The sequence below is a fragment of the Phoenix dactylifera genome, chromosome 7 (genome assembly GCF_009389715.1).
Source record: "Phoenix dactylifera cultivar Barhee BC4 chromosome 7, palm_55x_up_171113_PBpolish2nd_filt_p, whole genome shotgun sequence".
NCBI classification, from domain to species: Eukaryota; Viridiplantae; Streptophyta; class Magnoliopsida; order Arecales; family Arecaceae; genus Phoenix; species Phoenix dactylifera.
In genome coordinates, this window is record NC_052398.1 from 3,642,423 (window position 1) to 3,664,733 (window position 22,311).

Genomic DNA, 22,311 nt, shown 5'->3' on the forward strand with positions numbered 1-22,311 from the left:
GATTGGTTATAAAATCCACCAAAAAGGTTACTATAGATGCGTATTCAGTTTCAAATTCATAACTCAATTACTCAAGTGTGAAATGGTTCAGAATAAACAGTCCAAGCTTGATTTCACACTATGATCAAACATTCAGATATCTAGACTATGATCAGTGAAACAACAATTCGATAGCAATATCATGGGAGAATCATTAGAGTAGGAAGCAACCGAAGCACACAATAACCTCCGTTTCATATTAACAGCAAATTCTACGAGGGCATGGCTGAAAATTTGCTTCTCTTTCTTGGACTCGAAATATTTTAGCTCTAGTGAAGAAGTCAGGAATTTCTTCTATTAAGTGCACAGCTCCAAACAACACATCGGAACTGACTCCAACTTGGATATACTTGCATATGCCTCATCTTTCAAAAGTGGAAGAGACTAACTTGGGCATCATTATATACACCTCATCATTCACCAACATAAGTATTTGTAAGATAAGCCGGCAGCCTCAGATGAAGACTTGTGCAAAGCTATAATCTGTTCTCCACAAATACAAGTCAAAAAGCAAAGAAAGCTCGCTAATCAAAATTGAGGAACATCTCACAATGTGGAATCAGGCTTCACAACTCCACAGAGCTTCCAACCTCCAAGGCCAGCCAAAGTGAAGGCCTGTATTATAGAAATTAATTGGGACTAAATCACATCAAGCAGCTAAGAGCTAGAGAAAACAAACATTAAATCAACTGAAGGTCATTCAGTCAGGTGCCACTTTCATATTTTATAGAACTGAAGCCCTTCAATGCAGTTACCAGATGTGGCCTAAAATTTATGAGCCCTTTACTGCAGTTCTGAAATGTGGTCTAAGATTTTTGTAGCATAGACAGGCATAACTATAATGCTAGGTTACTCTACATCTTGCCATGGGTATCAACTGTAACAACAACAAAACCTGTAAAGTCAAACTGATGGTGTACCTATGCTGCACCGCTTTCACAATCCATCAAGTCAAATCGTGCAAGGGGGACCATACTATGAACACAAAATGGGCAGAATCAGAAGACACAAGAAAAAGGAAAGAGAAAAGAAAGATTTGTGATATGATGCATTTCTTGGTTTGTAACAGAAAAGAACTAGACGGCAATAGTTGATATATTTATTACAAAATGAAAATAAAATATTAGATATTTTCCAACTTTCATTTAATAAATTTTGCTTTCTGTAGAGCCATACTGAGAGATCAAGTCCCAGAGATATCTTTCTGAACACAAACGGCTAAGAATCGGCTTTCAATATGATTTGGACTTCTATGGGCTTTTTTTTTGAGGGTTCTGCCTTGGGATACATTAAATAGTGCAAATGCCATGTCAAGATATGAGACCAACCTTTATAGAGAAATCAGACCCATTTCTGGTTAAACGCAATCCTCATTACTTTAATACTCCAGTATAAATCGACAGCTTTCCTATAATAGTCGCATCCTTTTGGAAACATAAATCAGTAAGCCACAGTTTTGCCTACAGCAACATACATTAGAAATACTAAAAAGCCTCCTATAAGTACCCTCAATTGAAGCACTTCTTTGAACTAAAATATACAGATCAAGAATTAAAACTCTTTTGATGTTATTGTTACCTGTCCTAAGTTACCCAAAAAGATATCTTAGGTTAGTCAAACAAGTAACATTATAGCCTTGTCGCAAGATGGACTGAATTTTTTTTTCTTTTTTTGATCATCTATGTAGTGTGCGACAATGGATTCATGTTACTTCACTGATTTATCCAATACAGTCACCAAAAAAATTGCTCTGACGAATCATGATCTCTCATGGAAACTTATTTGCTTTAAGGATCTTGTTTTACCACTGGTTACTATAAAAGACAACTTACACGACCCAGACCAAGTTACGATATTCTTGTGGAAACCAAAGTGGACTTTTCAAGAAACATTATGCAAGTTCAAATTTGAGGAGGATGTGGTAGAAAATTGGGAAAGTTAATTTAAACAACAGTACCTACCAGCTAACTCATCATATACCAATACTTTCTCTAACTTATTTTGAGTGAATTTCTGAATGATGAAATGATCTATATCTGACAGTGATCTGTCTAATTTACATCTAGTTTTTGCAAAGCCCTGAACATAGTCAACTAGGCAAATGCTTTTGTTGCTGGCCAAGAAGTGAAGGCTGGTTGGAATGGAAAGAAGAATGGCTGGTTTAGAATAAGAAAGAAGAAAAGAAAAGCACAGGAATTAGTCCTCTTTTCTTTCTCTACCTTTCATTCACTTTCCAATTTATTATCTTCTTGAAGAATTCTGTGCAGCAGAATTGACAACTTTCTGCCACATAAACATGAAATCTAGCAGCTAAAACACTTTGCCTCATCCACTAATTTAGACTCTAAACTCCAACTTAAAATTCATTGGATCTGTGATAGGCCGAAAGTGGTTTGGTCTATCGATTTCAGATTTATTGCAGATGCAAGAACTAAAACTCAGCAAAACATTTCTTTATCTTCCAACATAGATTGAAGTGCTGAACCAGTACGACATGTTGACAACTTGACATCTCTAGGTTCCTTTGGATTTAGAAAACATTCCTTTTGACCAACATGTCTATCAATTTTAAATTTATTTCACATACAGGAATTAGAACTCAGCAAAAATATTTCTTGCCTAGACTCCAACACAGGCTAAAGTGCTGAAACAGTACAACATGTTGACATCTCTAGATTCCCTTGGATTTAGAAAGTCTAGATTTTTTCCATAACTGAATAAACTTTTTGATGTTTTTTAGTTAGATCAAATGTTAGATTTGGTCCACAATCTAAACCTGCAAACAAGCATTAGATATATACCTTCTCATCCCTATTCCCCTTTTCTATTCGAACCTCCCTTAATTTTTTAACCATAATGATCCTTTCTTTCACTGATTATCTTTGCCGAACCTCACCCCAAACAGATGTAAGATAGCGAAAAATGGTCCCTTTTCCTCAAACCTGGTAATTATGGTACTGGATTGCATCAATTTACTTTGTTTGAAACTGAACACTCTGCTCAGTACCTACCCTTGTACCAGATAGGTAGACCAAGACCTTAGCTGCAACAAATCAAGCCTTCACCAGATGTTTCTTGTTATAACAACTGAAGCTTTTACCTGAAGTCTCACAGTCTATACTAGTTTGCATCTGCTTCCTTTCTTAAGCAAATGCAGAACTTTTTGAATTTGAACCATTGAGTTTATCAGTATGCAAGAAAGTAACGAATCTGTCATAACATAGTGTTATAGTGCTAACCTCATCCCATGATTTCCCAGTAGCTTCAAGCAAGGCAGCATTGGAAGTCTTCAATTCTACTGTAGCACCAGAAAACATTGAGGCCGCTTCCTCCCAACCCCTATTATGTCCCATGCACCTGTGCCATCACCCTAGCTTTGAGAACCTCAGAGAAATATAAGCACATATTTTAGAACTTTCAAAGTGCAAAGATTGAGATATTATGAATTTCACGTCGGACTCACATCACAGTGAGGATTTCATCCCTTGAATACTCACAGATAGCCTTCTGAAGGTGTTCAGCAGTCTGGCCATCCATTGCTGCAACAGAGTAGAAGCTTGGTATAAAATATACCTCTGCTTCAGAAAACCCCTGTGCATGTTCTTGCATGATTTGCAGAGTTTCCTTTGTTCGAGTGGCATTGCTGTTATAAGTGCAGCAGAATAAACTCACATTGTCATGTTCATATTGATTTTTTAATCAATTAAGGAATACTCAAATGAAGACAGAAGTTGGAGGAAAGCTTTAATTAAGAACTTGCAGGGCCAGGGCGGGAGAGAAAGCAGTAGAAAATGATGAGCATGTATGTGCGGAAACTTCTTCTGGGAGATGAGGGATAATGTATGATACTTGAAAGAACTTTCAATATTAAAGTTTTGGTAAGGATCCACCGCTATATATTGATAAGTTTTTCTGATACTGCACCCATAAATCAAAACCAATTAAAAAGATTACTAGTGCAATGATGGGGTGAGAAAGATGCACCAAATGACCTAGTCTCTGGTTCTAACCAAAAATATGTGCTTCCCAAAAATATTTCATAACTTAAGCTCAAACAACAAGTCATGATTAACATTTCTGAACTATGAGCAAAATATATGGTCAAACCTTGATTATCTTTTAACCCAAAATATCAACAGGTATCATGCATGTTACAAACATGAAACATGATAAGAAGTGAAAATTTTGAAATATGCTATTTCCCCGTATGTTTTTTCTTTTTTTTTAGCAGAATCAGATTTGCTTTGAAGCTCTCCCTGTCTTAGGAAAGAGCAAAGAAAACAAAGCTATAGCACACTCTTCTTGCAAAAGTAAGGTAACCGTAACTGTATCGTCTCCTACTAAGGCCTAGCCTAGCCACCGCCTTTTGTTATCTTCCCCTTCCATATCCATCCTAGGGTAAGAAGAAGTAGAAAAGAAAGCCCTTCATTCGTGAAAGAAGACTTCTTAAAATCAACCACCCGGCAATGAAGGTAGGATAGAGGCATTCGAAGAAGCTATTTTTTCAGACGCTAAAAACGGAAGATACCACTGGAGAATTTCTGGTGAATTACTTCTATCGGGTCGCCAACATGTTTTTCAATTTGATTTTTCTTTTAAAAGATGAGGGCCCATCAACACACCTGGGAAATTAAATCTACACTGACCATTTGTTACCTTCAACAAATCTATACACACAAAAGAACTCCTCTGAGGTTTGCATCTTTACTCCCAAGATAGATGAGCTCTCTAATTTCAAGAATTTTCCTTTGATTGCCATTAAGAAGTTAATATTTGTACACCTTTGCCCCACCATAAGCATCCTTCTTCCACACTTTGATTTTTTTCTTGTAACGTTTTTGTGGAGTAATGAAAATTTGCAAAGGATTCCTTTCATTTCTCTTTCCCAAGCTCCTCCATTTTAAAACCTCCTTACATACAAGTTATAATTTTAGATAACCTACCGTGATCAGAGAAAATTTTATATGAATATGCAATTTGTTTGGACTCATGACGAGAATTTTTGCCTAAAGCCGTCAGATCATAGAGAACAAATATGAGGTCTATAATAATGTCCATTCACTCAATCTCTGCTTCATAATTGAGAGTACATAAAGCATTTTCAACTGTTCTATAAAAAGCATAACAACAATGTAGACTCATGTAAATCACAATTTACTCAGAAAGTTCAAACCTGGATAGAATAAGCTCAGGTATCCATCCCATCTGCTGAAGCTTGTAAGACACACTGATCGCATCAGTCCGCCCAAGTTTACTCAATGGGCGACCATGATCTGACCAAAAGAGGGAGAAAAAGAGGGGTTAAAAAGGAGAAATACCTATCCTTGATTAACCGATTTAATATTATGATGGATATTATCCGACTGGTAGAAAGAAAACCAATTCACAATACGCTTGCATCCTATATAAAAGCATCGTTAATTATGCTTCTTCTGCAAACTTTCTCCTCGCATCCACCATTTTGATTTTTCACTTATTCCTCCATGTTTAGCCTTTGCCAAAAGATCGTATTATAAACTATCATGAACTAAATATTGAACTGACTGTGGCAGCAAACCCCACTCAAAAACACGAGGGACAAAATCAAATTTTGATGCTTCCCGGGAGACCAGTCGCACCAGACATCGAACGAACCGATTAACCACGCATTGTAACTGAGAGAAAGACCAAAAACCCTAACTTTCAGACTCCAACAAACAAGCAGAGAACCAGGAGGAATGGCTTACCCCTACCTTTCGTGAAGCGGTCCCCGAGAGCGCTCTCTGCGTGACGGAGGAGGATAAGGCGGCGGCGGTGGAGGGGCTGGGCGGAGGCCTCCTCGGAGGCCTGGGGCTCGGCAGTGGAGACGGAAAGGGATCGGGCGGGGCGAGGACTAGGGTTTCTGGGGAACGGACTGGGGAGGAAGAAGGAGGGCAAGGAAATGGCGGACGATCCACAGCAGCAAAGAGGCGCTCTCATTCTCGTGGTGTTAAATATGAGAGCAGTGGCACAGAGTAGAAGAAGCTTCCTTTTTTCTTTTGGGTTTTATCCATGGAGCTGCTCCATTATATATATAGCCACCTTTTCTCTGGTGGCAGTGATATTAGACCCCATTCCTCATTTTTGTCCCGTAACTCCGGTTGGTCCTGGAGAAGGACTTCGATTAAAGTTTACTACCATTTAAAATTTGCCATGCACGTATAAAAAAAAAAAAGAGCATACAAATTCAACCATACGTAGGACCTGATGATTTGTATTTCATTTTAGATATAATATGTATTGCAGCATTTAATAAACCATGGTTTATCTTTGTTTTAGAAATAAAGCAGATATAAGGTGCAGACCAAGTCTATATATTTGCCAAACAATTTTTTTCCCCTATTCTCAGCCTAAAGCCCTTAATTTTACGCATCACTTATAGGTGTAACTTCGTGACACCTAGGCCAGGTCTGTCTGATGGAAGAATTATATCAAGACGGATTCAAAATGTTAAAAGAATTAGACTATGCTCAATGAGTAATTAATGGGGCTAAGAGCCAATGGCACATGAAGAAAATTTTTCTATATCCCTGTTTTGCCATCAGTATTGGCAGTACATAGTATTGTAAATCTCAAGACGAGGCATAATTTCTATTTCTTTTAGCTAATATTATACATAGCGGGTACGAATACATCTAAAAAAAAGATCAAAAGATAGCAAGTTTCATAGTGCATCGTATAATTCCCTCTCCCCCAACCAAAGGGTCTCTCTATAATGGTTAGCCACACATAAGACAACCTAATCTGCTGCCCCATTGGCTTCTCAAAAAATATACATGCTTTACCTGCAGTGACATCCTACCACTGATCATAGCTCGGACATCCTCGAGCAACAAATGGTTATCGCCCAGCCCTCCCACTCTCTATTGGATCTAACCAATAACTGTAGCCGAATCATCCTCAAATAACACTGGCTCGTAGCTTGCGCCAAGCATAGCATACGCCAGTCCAGGCTGCTCACAACTCAGACATAATTCCTAACTGTTGGTGCTCTGCAAGCCTCCCATTGATTACCGAGTTGGAGCTTAATTGTGGTACGTCTGGTTACCAGGAAAGAACACAGGGCTCCACCCTCCATGGAGGTCTGGCATATGGGCATACCAGAATTCAGACACATCGCATTGATGTCTGCAACGGGTAAAGAAAAATTCCATCCAAATCAACTTATCTCGCCATCCAGTAACAGCTAAAAAATTCGTAAATAAATCAAAATATTGGAAGTAGAAAGGTAAATCAGATTGATATAAGACTTCCTTTAAGCTGTTTTCAAAAGAGAAAAAAAATGAAGAGGACAAAAGAAAGAAATGATAGTTGAGCCAACATAAAGCGGCCGTTCTAGCGAGCTGCCGAAAGCAGCCCCTACAGCCTGCTTCATAACTTCAATCGCATTGCCGTTGAAAAAATAGGTTGCCGGTAAGCACAAGGCTATGGAGAAGTACATGAGAAATCTACCTCTGAATCTCAAAGAAGGTTGCCTCCATCCCTGGTCAATAATTATATAACATAAACAGTTACAAAAAGGACAAGGAAAACATCCTCCATTTTTCCTCTGTATTTTGCCATCCATGCGTATCTTGCCATGAATCAGAGATCAGAAATCATGAGCTTAAAGTAGTTTCACCACGTACACGAGTTCGAGCAATCATTAGATTATTGTTGCTGTCAGATCAGCCACAGAACACATGTTCATTGATAACAAGCATGATTAACTCGATGCAGGGGCTGATGGCACAATATAGAGTGGCAGCCTGAAACACTGCTTAATGTTAAATGTCTACACCAAGTGCAGCAATCATGTCATCCATAATAAGCATATAGTGGCTGTATATTTCTTTCTTTCTTCCTTTCTTTCTTGAGAGAGAGAGAGGGGAAGGGAGGCTTGATAAGATACTATGCTAATGATATCAATAGCTATCACATTCAAACCGGGCACACTAAATAGATGCACCTATAGCACTACTTTCCAACTGAACCAGATTAATAAGAAATTACGGAGTAGGGAGAAAATCCACATTAACTGTTACGCAATGAAAATCCAATTGAAAGGGTTCCAGATGCCACTCCAGCAGCTTTAAAATCCTATAAGAACCACAAACCACTCTTTTCCAGAATTAATCGACATCATAGAAGGAAACTGCTAATATTTGCAAGAACAGGTGATCCACATTAATAGTCTCAATAACATGAGTGAAAAATTGAAATAAAAGAAAGGAAAAGTTACCATGTAGCCTAAAATAAGCTTAAAAGCATTGAAAAGAGCGTCTTGGAGGACATCATGTTAAAAAATTTAAAGTAAACCAGTTAATCATCTAATGCTGTAGGTCACTGAGATTCCCCTCCATAGAATAGGGCCTTCATTGCACCTGGTGATCAGTATAAACATCTCCAACGTATACGGAATACTGAGTGATATAGATCCAAAATCCATCCAGAAACATCTTAATTGAATGCAAGGAACTATTGCACCTTAAAGAAGCTATCCTCTAGTCAATCTTCACAGATGAGAAGAGGTAGTGAACAAAGTAGAACGACACCAGGAAGCCAATGGTGCCAGTAGATAGCATGATAGCAACAGCCATGATAAGTGAATACCCCAGGTAGAGCATAGCTGACACAGGCCCACTTAAGCTCTTAAGATCAAACACCAAGTAGTTGATGGAGTACAGGAACACATAAAGAGCGACCGAACCAGAAGCAAAGAATGCTTTCCACCACCACCTCCAGTCTTCCACACAGAGATGCATGTAAGTCAGAACCACAGACACTTCGGCACAGACAATAACAAGCAATAGGAGGACGATGAGTAGAAATCCAAACACATAATAGAACCTCCCAAGCCAGATGCTGGAGAGGATAAAGAATAACTCAATGAAGAGGGTCCCAAAAGGAAGGGTTCCAGCACCAAGAACAAGCAACCATGAAGGGTATTTCCTTGCTGGAATTTCCCTTGGAATTTGGTTGGTCCTGACTGGGAATTGTATGGGTTCAGCTCGGGTACCTAAGAAACCCCCTAAAAGAGTGAGGGGCACTGAGATGCAAAACCACAGAGATAGAAGAGTGAAGTACAATGAGATTGGGAGAGCCCCTGTGCTCTTGTTCCACCAGAGCAAAAAGTTTAGGAAGGTGAGAATCATAAACACGATCCCAGGAAAGAAGCATGCAATTGACCAAGCAACTGGCCTCCAACCTTCAGACCCACCTTTAATGGTACTCCATAGCCGGACACCAACATACCCAGCAAAAATACCAAGGAAGAGATAAAGGAGTATCATCCCTGTCAAGAGCATGCCCCGTGATGCAGGAGACATGAACCCCAGAGCAGCAAACACAATTGTCACCACTGCCATACATGTAATCTGAACACCATCTCCAACCATTACACAAAGCAGTTTAGAGCAAGTTGGCTCTCTAAACACATCACCCACAACAAGTTTCCAGCCTGAGAGCTCCTCATTCATCTGAACCTGGGCCTCTTTATCCAATTCCTCGTACCTCGTCAAGTCCCTTCGAACAGTTCTCAAGAAAATAACAAACACTATTCCAGCCAAAAAGAAGATTACCATCAAGGAGTTCATGATCGAGAACCAATGGACCTTGGCACCTTCCATCTTCAAATAGGCATCCCACCGTGAGGGCCATCTAATGTCGCTCTTCACAAACTCTACTTCATAGGTGAATGTGATCCTCTCCTGCTCCTTGATCATCTGACACTTGTCGAGCTCCAGGGGGCAATTCACAGAATCAATTTTGTCATACATGTTATGCTTGGACATGGTTTCTGGGTCACGCTTAACGCTGCATGGAATTACTTCGAACCCAACTATCTCATAACCAGACATCTTCTTCTTATCAGTCTCTGAGAACACCCCCATCCCCTCTTCCCCTGTGCTAATGATTTCTACACCACTCCCTTCATACTCATGGACCAAGACCTTAAACTTGAGGTGATTGATGATATAGTCATCATTGCTTCCAATGGGGGTGTATCCAACCGGAAAACCAGTCCACTGAATGGTGAGACCATTTTGTTGAGTGAACCTCATTACAGGCAAGTTGTCGAGAATCATGTTCACCTGATAGAGATCACGAGATCTTTGCTTCAACAGCTTCACCTCATGCTCATTTAATGGCTTTGTCGTGCAAAGATAAAGTGATTCGTTGATATTCACACGGAACCTGTACGGAGAGTTGTCGATCTGATCCCCCATGAGCAGCTCTCCCAGATTCTCTGCACTCTTCTTGATACCACCCGAGGGTGGGCAATAGGGAAGACTATAGTAGCTAAATGGTAGCTCCGTCTCAATAGAGGTGAGTGAATTCACTTTGACTGGGATAGATTCACCTTGAGAGTAGGTGTGCATATAACTCCCAGGGAGATAGAAGCCATTGGAAGGGCGGGTAATCAGAAGCAAAAAGAAGGGAAAGATCAAAGAAAAGGGCCTCTTCGAGATCAATTCCGGCGCCATACAGACCGGGCCTTAAAGCTATCTTCTTGATCTTTTTTCGAAAAAGAAAAGTTGAAGGACTTAGATCTAAATCCACCAAGCCTTACCTACCTCCAAAACTAGGTCATGTTCCGATTACCTGGAAACCATAACAGGAACCCTAAATCAGACCCATCCAAAAATAGCATTTTTTAATCTAACCATGCAAGCAGCAAATCTACGGATCCGATAGCCATGCCAGTATGAACAAATAAAAAACAACGATACATAAATTTTGGATTCAAAATACTAAAAATCTAGCAAGATCCAATGGAAAAACCGAAGTAGAAATATATATGAACTCCTTTCACATCCAAGTAAAGAAATTAACAAAATCGAAGCACAAAGCGTGTAAAACTATGGAAACAACAGATCTGAAACCATAATTACGAGATCTTTTATATATATATATATATTCTTCCAAACTCAACTAAAAACCCTAATTCCAACGGCAAAGATTTGAATGAAATAGATCCAGAGGCAGGAGATGTACCTTTTTCGCGGGATTTGATCTTGATCTCCTCCGATTCGGCGAAAAAAAAGCTAAGTAGAGAAAGAGAAGAGATGGGAGCCCTCGGAAGAGATGGGAAGAAGAAGAAGAAGCAGCAGCAGCAGCGCGGAATGTCGTCAGGATGGCGTGGAAGTACCGCATCACTCCCGAGTCCCCGTAAAATATTTTGATGTGGTTTTTGTTTGGCGACATCTCGACCGTCCATCTGGTGTTCTTTCTAAATTGGATGGAGGATTGACTTGGAGCGAACCTTGAACGATGGAAGAAGCTTGGAGTTGAGCAGCATTTCCCTTTCCCCGCCTATTCTCCGCGTATCAAGTCCAATAAATACATAAATACATATTAACATAATTAAAAATAAGTAAAATAATAAAAATAAAAAAAGTAGTGGAACAAAATATGTTTTTCATTGCTAGCTTAATTTACTCTAGCTGTAATTTATGATTCTCATTCTATTTCTCCTTTTTAATCTGCAAACTTTGGACCCACCCTCCTTCCCCTCACACTCAACTCTATTATAGTAATCAAGACTCGTGGAAACATATAATGATGAGCTTTTTTTTTTTTTTTTACTTCTATAAGTATTGAATTGTGCTTGAAGATGATTCCAGCATGGTTATTCCTTTGAATCCTCTTCTTCTTGATATCCTCTGTCTCTTTACGACTTTGGAATGTTTTATTGAGAATCATATTTTTAAAGAAGCTAATAATCCTGCATATTAGTTGGCTTGTAGAGATTCTAAGTACGACATCCATATTAATGCTATTGTACATTTTGAGTTAGCTCCGTTAATACACGTCATTTTCTAATAAACGGTTTCATTGAGATCACTTAAGCTTTGCACGAAAAGATATCTAAGCGACGACAACTTTGAATATTTCATCTACCAAATATTGAATTCGAGGCTGCTACGAATAATTGAATATGGCTGATACTATAAAGTGGATCAATTTATCGTTACGTTGCTCCAATGTGTATTTTATTATAAAATTCTTACAAATTTATATGAACAAAAGAGATAAATATTTTGGTACATTAGAAAAAGGTACAAAACTCTTAGCTCAGCAAGCATTATGGCAATTTTCCTTGTGAGTTGCATATTGTTGCTAGTACATGATAGATGATGGATCTTTTTTTAAGCAAGCATGACGCTGCTTGTGACGGTGGAGCCAAAAAGGAAATTATCCGCACTAACATGCCTCTCTTGCTGTACCGTACCAAAGAACTAGTTTTAGAAACGTTTGGTTGGGACTTGGGACCATATCATGTATACTGGGCCGGGAGGCCCTTCGATGTAAATATCCGGGCCAAGGTTGGGCCGGGCTTCGATAGATCGACCCTGAGGTGGGCCCCGGCCCCATCTGATCTGGCCGACGTCGATCTAAAACCCTTGCGCTGGTGCCCTCTCCCTCTCCTCACCGCCACGCGTAGGGTTTCTTTTTTTTTTGGTTTTTTGGGGACAACGCATTTTCTCCGAGGTTGTTCTTGATCTTGTTTTCCTCTGCTCACTTAAGTTTTCCGATATTTTTCGTATATCAATAGGATAATCTCAAGCGCTGGTACTTGTTCTTCTTCATCCATTTGACAAAGCGTCGAGGTTTCATTCACCGGCTTCCCGTCCGATTTCCGATCATCTTGACGTATCTCTTTCGAGAGCAATTGGTTTTGATGCGTTCTTGCATGATTTTTCTGATGCAATCCTTTCTCTTCGTAGGTTTTGGTGCATTCTTGGATGATTCTTAGCAAATGCTATCATTTCCAAAGATCTGGCCGGCTTATTTGTTTTGTTTGTTTTTCGTGGCCTAGATGCCCTTATTTTCTTTCTCGATGATGTTTTACATTTTTTTTGCGACTTAGGTTGCGTGCTTAAACGTTTTCTTGTTAAAGCTTTAACCCTTGTTCGATCTTCTTACACTTCTTTCTTACTTTCTTTGTTTTTGATTTTTCACGATTTTGTTTTAACGTTGTCTGGTAGAAATAGTGTTGAGGAAATTGGCATATCTACAGAGTATTATACTTCTGTTTTTTTTTTAGAAAAAAAAACGCGAATAAAGTTCTGATATAGCGATTTTCTTGTTATTTTCACCAGAAGTAGTATTAGAGTTTTAGCATGGCTCGCTCCTGGGTCGCCAAAGTATCAAGAGAGTTGCTGCACAAGGAACTGGGCACTTACCGTCAGCCTCGACATGGAGAATTTGGCAACCTAAATTGTTTAAGTTCGATGCTTCTAAGAAGGTTTGGCTCTGAAGTGTCAGCTTCCGAGCAGATGAATCTTATTAGACAGCTGAGGGAAAAGACGAGCGCGCCCATAAAAGATGTCAAGGCAGCCCTTGTTAGTTGTAATTGGGATATTGGTAGGTTATCTTCTTTCACCCTTTGGGCCATTGCTTACTTACCTAGAATTGCGATGTTTCCATGCGCCGTACTTTACTTGTTAGTGAATTTATGCAGAGGCTGCACACAAGGACCTGAGAAAGAGAGGCGTGGTGCTTGCATCGAAGAAGTCCTCACGGACTGCTGCTGAGGGTTTACTTGCAGTGGCACAAAATGACAATAGGGCTGTTGCAGTTGAACTTAACTGCGAGACTGATTTTGTTGCAAGGAATGACATATTTCAATACCTGGTTAGTATCATGCTTTTGTAAAAAAAAATTAGCCCAGTATACATACAATTCAATTGCGAAAACCTTAAACGCTTCCTCCCTAAGCGATTCATTTTTGTATTCTTTTTCTTCTGTTCCATATTTAAAGTGTCTCCTTGTTGGATGATACCAGCTGAGTTCTAGATATCGATTACATTTGATATATCAACAAATGTTGAAGCTGGAATATCATACCTAAAAATACTTGGTGGTTCTTAGTGTTTGCTTTGGAACTTTAATGCCATTGTTATTGAATGTAATCTAAGATTTAAAAGTTAAAGCGAATGCCATAATATCTCCATTTCGCTATCAATAGCTGTGGCCCCTGCAGATCCCGGAAGTATCTGATTTCAGCAGAAATAAGTGAATTAACTTGTGGTCTCATTCATGGTCAGATAACTGTAATCATAACCATTAAAGCTTCATCTCAATTATTTGGATGTGCTTTATGAGTTCTTATTTTCCAATTATTCTTCCTTAGGGCTGCCATTTGATGTTATTGCAAGATTTTTCGTACTTTTCTCACTAATTCCATTCATGGTATGTTGGGTCTTCCTCTCATCTTCTATATCTCGTGACAAGGATTAAAAGCCTCTGCTAATCAGAGACTCTTCAGTTCTTTGGTTTGATGCCCGTAATGATAAAGATCTGTCTTTTGTTTGTATGCCATTAAATAAAACAGCAAAGATAATAGTAAAGAAATATCCCTACTTGAGCCTTGAGGGTTGTGCATGGTTTTTTTTACCTCAATATATTGAAATAACAAAAAAAATTAAGAATATAATTTCATGAATCTCCTAACATATTAATATTTATAGTCAGTAAGAATTTATTCATCCAAATATTTTATTAAACAGTCCACATTAAATTGCCCTGTTTGTATGTAAAAAAAAAGGTTCAAGTGCTATCCAAGTAGCTTCAACACTATGCTTACAAACTCTTGTCTTGTAATTGAATAAATCAATGGAACCCATAATGCACGATTTTTAAAGGTTCATCTACTTGGCACCATGTCGACGGAGTTGATCTTGGCATAGTTGTTCCAATTAAATAATTTTTTTAATCTCTTGATCTTCATCTAAGATCATGTGTTCTATGCACAGAATTTTACTAGTGAACCTTAACCTTGTACCAGTCATATCATTTCCATTTGATACAAACTACACTTTCAATATAGTTATGAACACTAAGTGGAGAAAGAAAACCAATTATCGGCTGTTAATGCATCATTATTGGCTTATTTTCTATTTTCTTTCTCTTATTTTTTGTTTTTCAGTTTTTACCATGTAATTTGTGGGAGCTCTTCAAATATATTATTGATATTGAGATGCATTGAGTGTTTATTGACATTTAGGTGCACTGACTGTAGGACCTGAATGACATGCCAATCTGTCATGAAAACAGAAGTCCAACCATGAACTAGCCATGGATGTAAATTTGAACTTATACAATAATTATACACACCCAGCGTGATATGAGCACTTAAATTATCATGAAACCAATTAAGACTTTATGATGTTAAGAAATTGTCAGCCTTATGAAGATTAGTTGGCGGTTGTCTGATGGATGTTCTTTGAAGTTCAATGGGCCTATCTTACAATTCTACTCATGCTTTCTTTCCACCTTTCTTGTCTTGATATCTTTATTTATGCAAAGGAGGGTTTTGCTTCTCAGCTATTTAGTTTTGCTCAGGCATCGCCAACCATCTTCTTTGCAGGCTTCGTCTTTGGCAAGGGTAGCCTTATCAGTTGAAAGCCCTGTGCAGCAAATTCAAGCAGCTTTTCCTTTTGGCCCTGAGTACTTGGAGGTACAAATATAAATAAGGTTATTTTTGCAATCATGTTTAATTCACGATGCAGGGTTTACTAAGCAAATAGATTCAAAAATTTTACAACCATACGAAATTTTGTTTCTTCCCTTTAATTCCATGCCAGGCAATTATCTTCTCTACCCCATATTCTTTTTATCATCATTATCTTATGTTACTAGCTATTCTTAAAGGATCTAATATGCAACGTGAATACAATATTGTCTTATCAACCGTTACTTGCATCCAGAGTACAAATTTAGGCACCTCTATCTTTTGCCTCACAAATATTAGGTCATTTTATGCATATTTTATTCTTTCTTCTATATCACATAATTTACCATTCTATTACTAGTAAAAAAGCATGATCATTGCATGACATGACCTGTACAACCTTCATAAAACTAGGCACTGCATAAATAGTTTTGTTTTTCCAGATTACTTTTTGATTGTCTGGTGGACACTGAAATTGCAGCAAACAAATTGGTTTATAGGTCTTAAAGGATTGTTTTGATCTACGATGTAAAAGTGGATGCTCAATTGAAATTGCAAGAAAAGTAATTAACATGTTATTTTGTACATATAATATAAATTTAAATTTGGATAACTTATCAAAACTTTTAGCCTTGTAGAATATTTAGAGGAGTAATAACATTTATATCCATCCATATATAACAAATATTAACAATGCACATGCAGTGACTAATAGGATGCCTAAAAAAGATTCCTTATCGCTATTTTTGTTTTCCGTCTTTCATTTGAAGATAAAGCTAGGTTCTTGTCATTTAACTAATTAGCTATAATAGAAGGTTCACTTTGATTTGCAGACTGTATCTAGTTGAAGTGATTTTGTTGTAACATCCAATGCAACACCTGAAGCCTTTTTGGCTTTAATGAAAATCTAATTGTAAGATCTGAATTGTAAATCCTACGGTCTTAAAAGTAGTAGTTTCTACTCTTATTGCATATTCTATCCATATTAGTTCAATTAAATCCTATAAGTTAATTCCAAGGTCTAGTGATTAGAAATCTTCCATATGAATCATCATATGATGGGATTGTTGGGAAGGAACTTTCAGAACAATGAATCACTATCTTACACCCAATCATAATTTTATGGTAATCAATATGTATATCTTAGTGCCCATGATAACATTTTTAACAAACTCTATTTATTTTGCAGAACATGAAGATTAATGCAGATCATCCAAAACTTTGTGGAGAAATAACAGTCCAAAATGCAGTTACAGAAGTTGCTGCCATGGTCGGGGAGAATGTAAAGCTCAGAAGAGGTTTTGCAATGTCCAGATCTTCACATGGTGTTATTTCCTCTTACCTTCATACGAGTCCCCAACTAGGTACTCCAGTTGTAAAATGCTTTTCATAGGCCTGGCTGGTTGATGTGGGAATTATTTTTTATATGGATGGAATTGGCATATGCATTGAAAGGAAAGCTTTAAGGTCTCTAGTTTAGCTGAAAATTGAACTATATCAGGAATCCATTGCCCATTATCTGCCCTCTAAATTTTCAACTATTGGAGACAGCTCTCAGAATATAATCGGTGGTTGACTTATTCAGTAGCGAGAATTTTCTAATTTTAGTACCCTTTTGTTCTAAAGATGCATTGTGTTTGAGATTGTTAGCAAAATCAAATATATGGACAAAGAAGGCACATAATTTACTGACTCTGTGAGAACAGTTGGTTCTGGTACATGGAGGTAACATTTGTTGGCAATGTCATCTGTTCGGGTTTTTAAAAAAATGAAGCAAAGCAGAAGCGAAAGATTTCAGAACAGCTACATGAATTCTTTCAAGTCTCAACAAATATTTTATGGAAGGTAATCAGAACATGTGTTTTCTTGGCCAAAATAAAATGGCAAGCCATGTGCATACTTATTCATCTAAAGGGCATCAATTTGTGCTGTCGTGCTGAGTGCTGGAAGGGAACAGGATGGAAGTTTGTTGAAATGGGAAATCTTACTGCAGGTCTTGCAATTTTACATTTCTAATAAAATAGTTTTGGGAGCTTATACGAAAAAAAAAAGAGTTTATCAGAGGAACAAATAGTTTTCTTTTTTCAGTTTAAAGTACTGCAGGAAATGGGAGTAGAACTGTTATAAGTCCAGTTCAGTGCCATATTTCCAAATTCAAAATCTAAACATTTGATTCTTTGACTTTCGAAACAGGGCATTTAGAATGCTTACCTATTCTTCAGTCTAATCTGTCATGCTTTACTTTCTGTTGTGCTCTTTCTGATATTTGTCTTTGTATCTCATAAATTTCTGGATTTATTCTTTACGAGTTGTGCCTTTTAATGTATTTGAATTCTAAAACAGCTTGAAAGGTACCCTTACAAAAGTTATCATTGATACACTAATTTATTCCTGTTCCAGGATTGGGCCGAATTGCTGGATTGGTTACTTTAGAGGTAGAAGATGAAAATGCTCCATTGGATGCTCTTCAGCGTGTTGGTTCATCACTGGCAATGCACATAGTGGCATCGAAACCCTTGTTCTTATCGAAGGAATTTGTTTCTTCCGAAGCAATAGAAAGTGAGCGTGACGTATTTAAATCTCAGGTAATTCATAATCAGGCATTTATGGTATATAAATCAAAAGAAAGTTGTATCTTCTTATTGCCTGTACATCTTATTCTGGAGAATTTTTAGGTCCTGGATACTGTCAACAAGTTTTTATTGAATCTGGAAGTTATATTCAATTATTTGTGAGGCTACAAATCATCTAAACTACTTTTACTGATGATTGCTATGGTAGTTAAAGAAAAGCTCTAGATTTCTCCAAACTGATAGGGCCTAAAGGAAAATCGTTATTAATAGATGTTAAACTATGTCGCATCCAATTTGAAAATTTCATGCATTTTGTTGTGACCTATATTTGACTCATTTTATTCCTGTTAAATTGGTGGTCTTCCTTTTGCTCACTTTTTAGCAATAAATTAACCCTTTCTGGCTCTTTATTTTCCTGTTGTACCTTCAGATTTCTAAATGATTATCGCATACCAAAAAAAGCCTTTTGCCTTGAATTGTTGATTTTAGAACCGAAGGAAATTAAAACAGAAAGGTTCGTAGGGTTGTCAAACCTTGTTAAGCTGTTGATTCTTCTTCTTCTTCTTCTTCTTTATACCAAGGATGCATCTGGTTGCATGTCGGACTGGTCATGTGGATTAGCTGATTTTGTTCTATAGTCAAACTATTTGGCTTTCCAATGTTTTCCAAATTATAGAAAGGTAAATATCACAGAATACCTTCAATGTGGACTTTGATATGCCTTTCAAGAATTTGCATGTCAATTTTGGATGAGCGAGGGACTAATGTATGCAATCAAAACTTTTTCATATTCAACAGGATAAGTAGACATTGTTAGGACAAGTTTTTTCTTGATTGCGTAAATCTTACTTGGATCATTTGGAAATTTACATGAATAATGACTCTTACATAGATGGAGAAGGCTGTTTGTTATGGTTTTGATTTTAGTTGTATCTGGGCTTCTAGCCAGATTCTTCTAAGAGCACCTACAGCGTTTTTAAAATGAGGAACTTTTTTTTGGCATTATTTGTTATATCTGTAACAATAACCAGCCGGGCTTCTCCGATCTAGTCAGAGTCAGATTTACTGATTCTGTGTTACTATTAAACCGCTTCCTAGGCATTATGCTCTATCATGTATTAGCACCATTTATCAAGGGAAAGGAAGTTTATGCATGCAATGACAATGAAGCAGCGGTAGTACGCTCACCTTTCAACCAAGCATAGGGGCCCTCCATCTTGAAACGCACCCCCGCCCTGCGGGGTATCTGCAGGCAGTTAAAACATGTATGGTCTTATCTTCTCTAAACTTTTGTCCCTTTTTTTAAAATTCTTCTGTATCAGGCAGAAAGTTCAGGGAAGTCTCAGATGGCCATTGAAAAGATGGTGGAAGGTCGTATGAGGAAGTACTTTGAAGAAGTAGTGTTATTGGAGCAAAAGTTTGTTATGAATGATAGTGTTCATGTCAAGGTTTGTCTGATATCTTCTTTTCCATGGTTGTGTTTTTTTATATTATTATTTCATATTATTGAGTTGTACGATGACTCATCATTGCTTTTACTCTTTATTTACCCAAGGGCTAGGCAACCTATGTAGTTCATTTTATCATCTTTTGACCCTGATTCAACTCAGGCTTCATTGTATTTACTTGTTATATGGTATGCTATGTGTAAATTCTATTTTGGGTATGAACATTTGATGGTTGTGATATTTGCAGTCACTGCTGAATGATTTATCAAAAGAAGTGGGCTCATCTGTAAAGATTGGCAATTTCCTCAGAATTGAAGTTGGAGAAGGAATTCAGAGGTAAATATCATGTTGAATTTGGTTTATGACATCTTAAGTCAACAATTACAGTAGGCTGATCACTGATGATTATTACTACGATGCAGCTGAAAATATTCTACGGCTTTATCTTTGAATTTATTACACCCCCCTTCCTCACTGTAATCGAAGCATTCACTTACGGAACAAGTACATTGTCGGAAGTATAACATGCTGACAGATATGACAGGATTAAACCACAAAATGGAAATGAGATGCGAATATTTTGTAAAGGCTTTATCCCTTTTATAGCAACTTCAAATACTTTGTCACCAGATTTCTCAAGTGCTTTATAATCTTTTTTTGGGACTTCTCTAAATTCGATCCAAGGTTGACGGCTCCTTCTAAGGTTCTAGCCTTCTAGGTATTAATAGAAATTGTTACTTCTAATGTGAACTTACCCCAACATGGTGATCTTTCCACCCTCTTGCACCCCCATTATTGCTCTGTACTTCAATTTACAGAAGATTATTATTTATATGATTTCTGATTAGGCCTTATAGCATGAAGGACTGGTAGAATGAGAATATTGCTAAGGAGGGGGCTCAATGTACCATCATATTGGAAGTGCCTCATATCTCTTTTTTTTATTGAATTCGTAAATAAATATGTGAATTTGTAAATTTGAACTTTCCTGTAGCGGCTTCACTTCCTCTTTCAATAGTGATAAATGAAACAGCCCTTTTGCAAAATTTGGGTTGACTTCATTCCTGTTTAGGTATTATGCTTAAGGATTAGCCCATTAAGATTATGGTGGCTTTTCCTTAGAAGATAAATATGCTTTCTACTGATTCTTTCAGGGTTGCCTGAATACGTGTTTGATGGTTCCCATGACATAGTACTCGAGTTCTAGATTGCTATAGCAATGGGTGCCATTGGATGTTTATGATGTTTATGAGATATGACTTAACACATTTGCGCCCCATATTGGCCTGTGAATTAAAGGATTTGAAGCATGGTCCATTAACAATCCCCCAGAAAGGCAAGCATAATTGTTTTGGCAATATTTCAAGATGAAGTATCATGCTAGTTGACACTTATTTGGATGTCCGTCTTGTATTTCAGAAGGCTGTAGAGTTTGAATTTATGGATTTGGTATTTGAATCTCTACTGGGCTTGGAAAGCTGTTAGAATTTAAAAATAAAACCTTATCTATTGTTCCTTCTTCACCATTAGGGATTTGCTTAATTGTCTAAGAAATAATAATGGAGTGGTTTTTCTGAGTCTACTGGTGCTATCCAGAGTTTGAATCTTGAGTTGTATTCAGTTGATGAAGTTAGGTTTGAATTACAGGTCGTTTATAATTTTATTCGATCTGATTTCTATTTCATCATGAAACTCTTTTCACCATGATGTAGATATTTAGTACTCGGTGTCATTATATTTAGTTCCTCGTCATGGGGTGTGACGTATGTTCTACCCTTGTAATTCTACTAATACACAGTTTAAAAAAAGATTCTTTACAAGCATATATTTGATTTGTACCTCTAGCATTCCAAATATGTAATTTATGTGTGGGTGTGTCTTCTGAACTTCTGTTTCAGCTTGATGGTATTCTAGTTTAGGACTGGGAATGGGGGTTATGTTAGATAAAAACTAAGATACTCATGCTTGGGAGCAGTTACCTCCATTGGGTTGTGTTCAGGGATTACAGTAGGAATATGCACCTACTATTGCTTGATTGCCAGTTTTATACATAACAAGGCACTTGAGACAGCACTGCTTTGTGTTATTTATTTATTTATTATTTAAGCTGGTGCGGTTGGATTTGCACTCTCCATTTGGTAATGTTATGCATAACTAGCTCCTGAATGTATGGTTGATCACTAAAGATGTGGCGTAACATCCAGGCTTGAAGCTTCTGAGGCACCAGATTCTGTGGCTCGAGCTGCATAATATCCTATCATAATGGTGATAGGAACTGCAATTACACCAGGAGGAAAAGATCGTGATCTCAACTTCCCCTTATCCGCCTCATTAAAAAGTCTTCTTTATGTGGAAGATTAATATAATTTTTATGACATGGTTGTTTCTAAATTGTTCCTGTAAGTTTGCCTTTTTTTAAAACAAAATGATTGCTGATATCACTTAAATTAGAATAATTTCATCTAATTTATTATTGGGTATTGGTTTTCTTAATGGAATAGAATGACTAATGAATTTCTGATAGTTATAAACATATTTGTAATATCAGCATGGCATGTTAGCGATAGAAAGGGATCACACCTTTGTATGCTTCTCTTTTGGTTTCTACATCTGACAAGTTAACTCTGCGTCATCCTTTGCGGGATGCAGTCCACAAGTATTTCAGAGACAGTCCTTTGTTTAAGATTAGAGACATGATTCCTTTCCAGATGCTCAATTGAGGCTCAATTGGTATCATGTTCAGTAAAGGGAGCCTAAAAGGTGCATGCTCTTAAGCTCATTGGTAGTTTATTCA

General features: G+C 37.5%; 3 protein-coding genes across 7 annotated transcripts; 1 reads left to right on the top strand and 2 right to left on the bottom strand.

Annotated features, from left to right (window-relative positions):
- Positions 1–6: 6 nt before the first annotated feature.
- Positions 7–6,080, bottom strand: LOC103702350 (uncharacterized protein At3g52155, chloroplastic). 3 transcript variants are annotated; one of them, XM_008784740.3, is made up of 6 exons: positions 5,766–6,080; positions 5,213–5,312; positions 3,503–3,682; positions 3,279–3,396; positions 960–1,014; positions 7–654 (listed from the first exon to the last, which is right to left on the bottom strand). In XM_008784740.3, exons 1-5 carry the CDS (start codon positions 5,995–5,997, stop codon positions 991–993), a joined length of 654 nt encoding a protein of 217 aa, XP_008782962.1. In that variant the 5' UTR covers positions 5,998–6,080; the 3' UTR covers positions 7–654; positions 960–990. The 3 variants fall into 3 exon arrangements, with proteins under 3 accessions (XP_008782962.1, XP_008782960.1, XP_008782959.1); XM_008784738.3 differs by lacking the exon at positions 960–1,014 and having other exon boundaries at positions 5,772–6,077; XM_008784737.3 differs by lacking the exon at positions 960–1,014 and having other exon boundaries at positions 5,766–6,077.
- Positions 6,081–8,137: 2,057 nt separating this feature from the next.
- On the bottom strand, positions 8,138–11,196 carry LOC103702349 (transmembrane 9 superfamily member 12-like). The gene is made up of 2 exons (XM_017841641.2): positions 11,035–11,196; positions 8,138–10,641 (listed from the first exon to the last, which is right to left on the bottom strand). The coding sequence occupies exon 2, from the start codon at positions 10,521–10,523 to the stop codon at positions 8,541–8,543; it is 1,983 nt and encodes a 660-aa protein (XP_017697130.1). The 5' UTR covers positions 10,524–10,641; positions 11,035–11,196; the 3' UTR covers positions 8,138–8,540.
- Positions 11,197–12,455: 1,259 nt separating this feature from the next.
- Positions 12,456–22,042, top strand: LOC103702347 (elongation factor Ts, mitochondrial-like). Of its 3 annotated transcripts, none has more exons than XM_008784734.4 (9): positions 12,456–12,531; positions 13,143–13,407; positions 13,505–13,677; positions 15,413–15,502; positions 16,686–16,860; positions 17,897–18,081; positions 19,392–19,517; positions 19,765–19,853; positions 21,722–22,042. In XM_008784734.4, the coding sequence occupies exons 2-9, from the start codon at positions 13,164–13,166 to the stop codon at positions 21,765–21,767; spliced, it is 1,128 nt and encodes a 375-aa protein (XP_008782956.2). In that variant the 5' UTR covers positions 12,456–12,531; positions 13,143–13,163; the 3' UTR covers positions 21,768–22,042. The 3 variants fall into 3 exon arrangements, with proteins under 3 accessions (XP_008782956.2, XP_026658507.2, XP_017697091.2); XM_026802706.2 differs by lacking the exon at positions 21,722–22,042 and adding an exon at positions 19,940–20,376; XM_017841602.3 differs by lacking the exon at positions 12,456–12,531 and adding an exon at positions 12,562–12,612.
- The last annotated feature ends 269 nt before the right edge of the window (positions 22,043–22,311 follow it).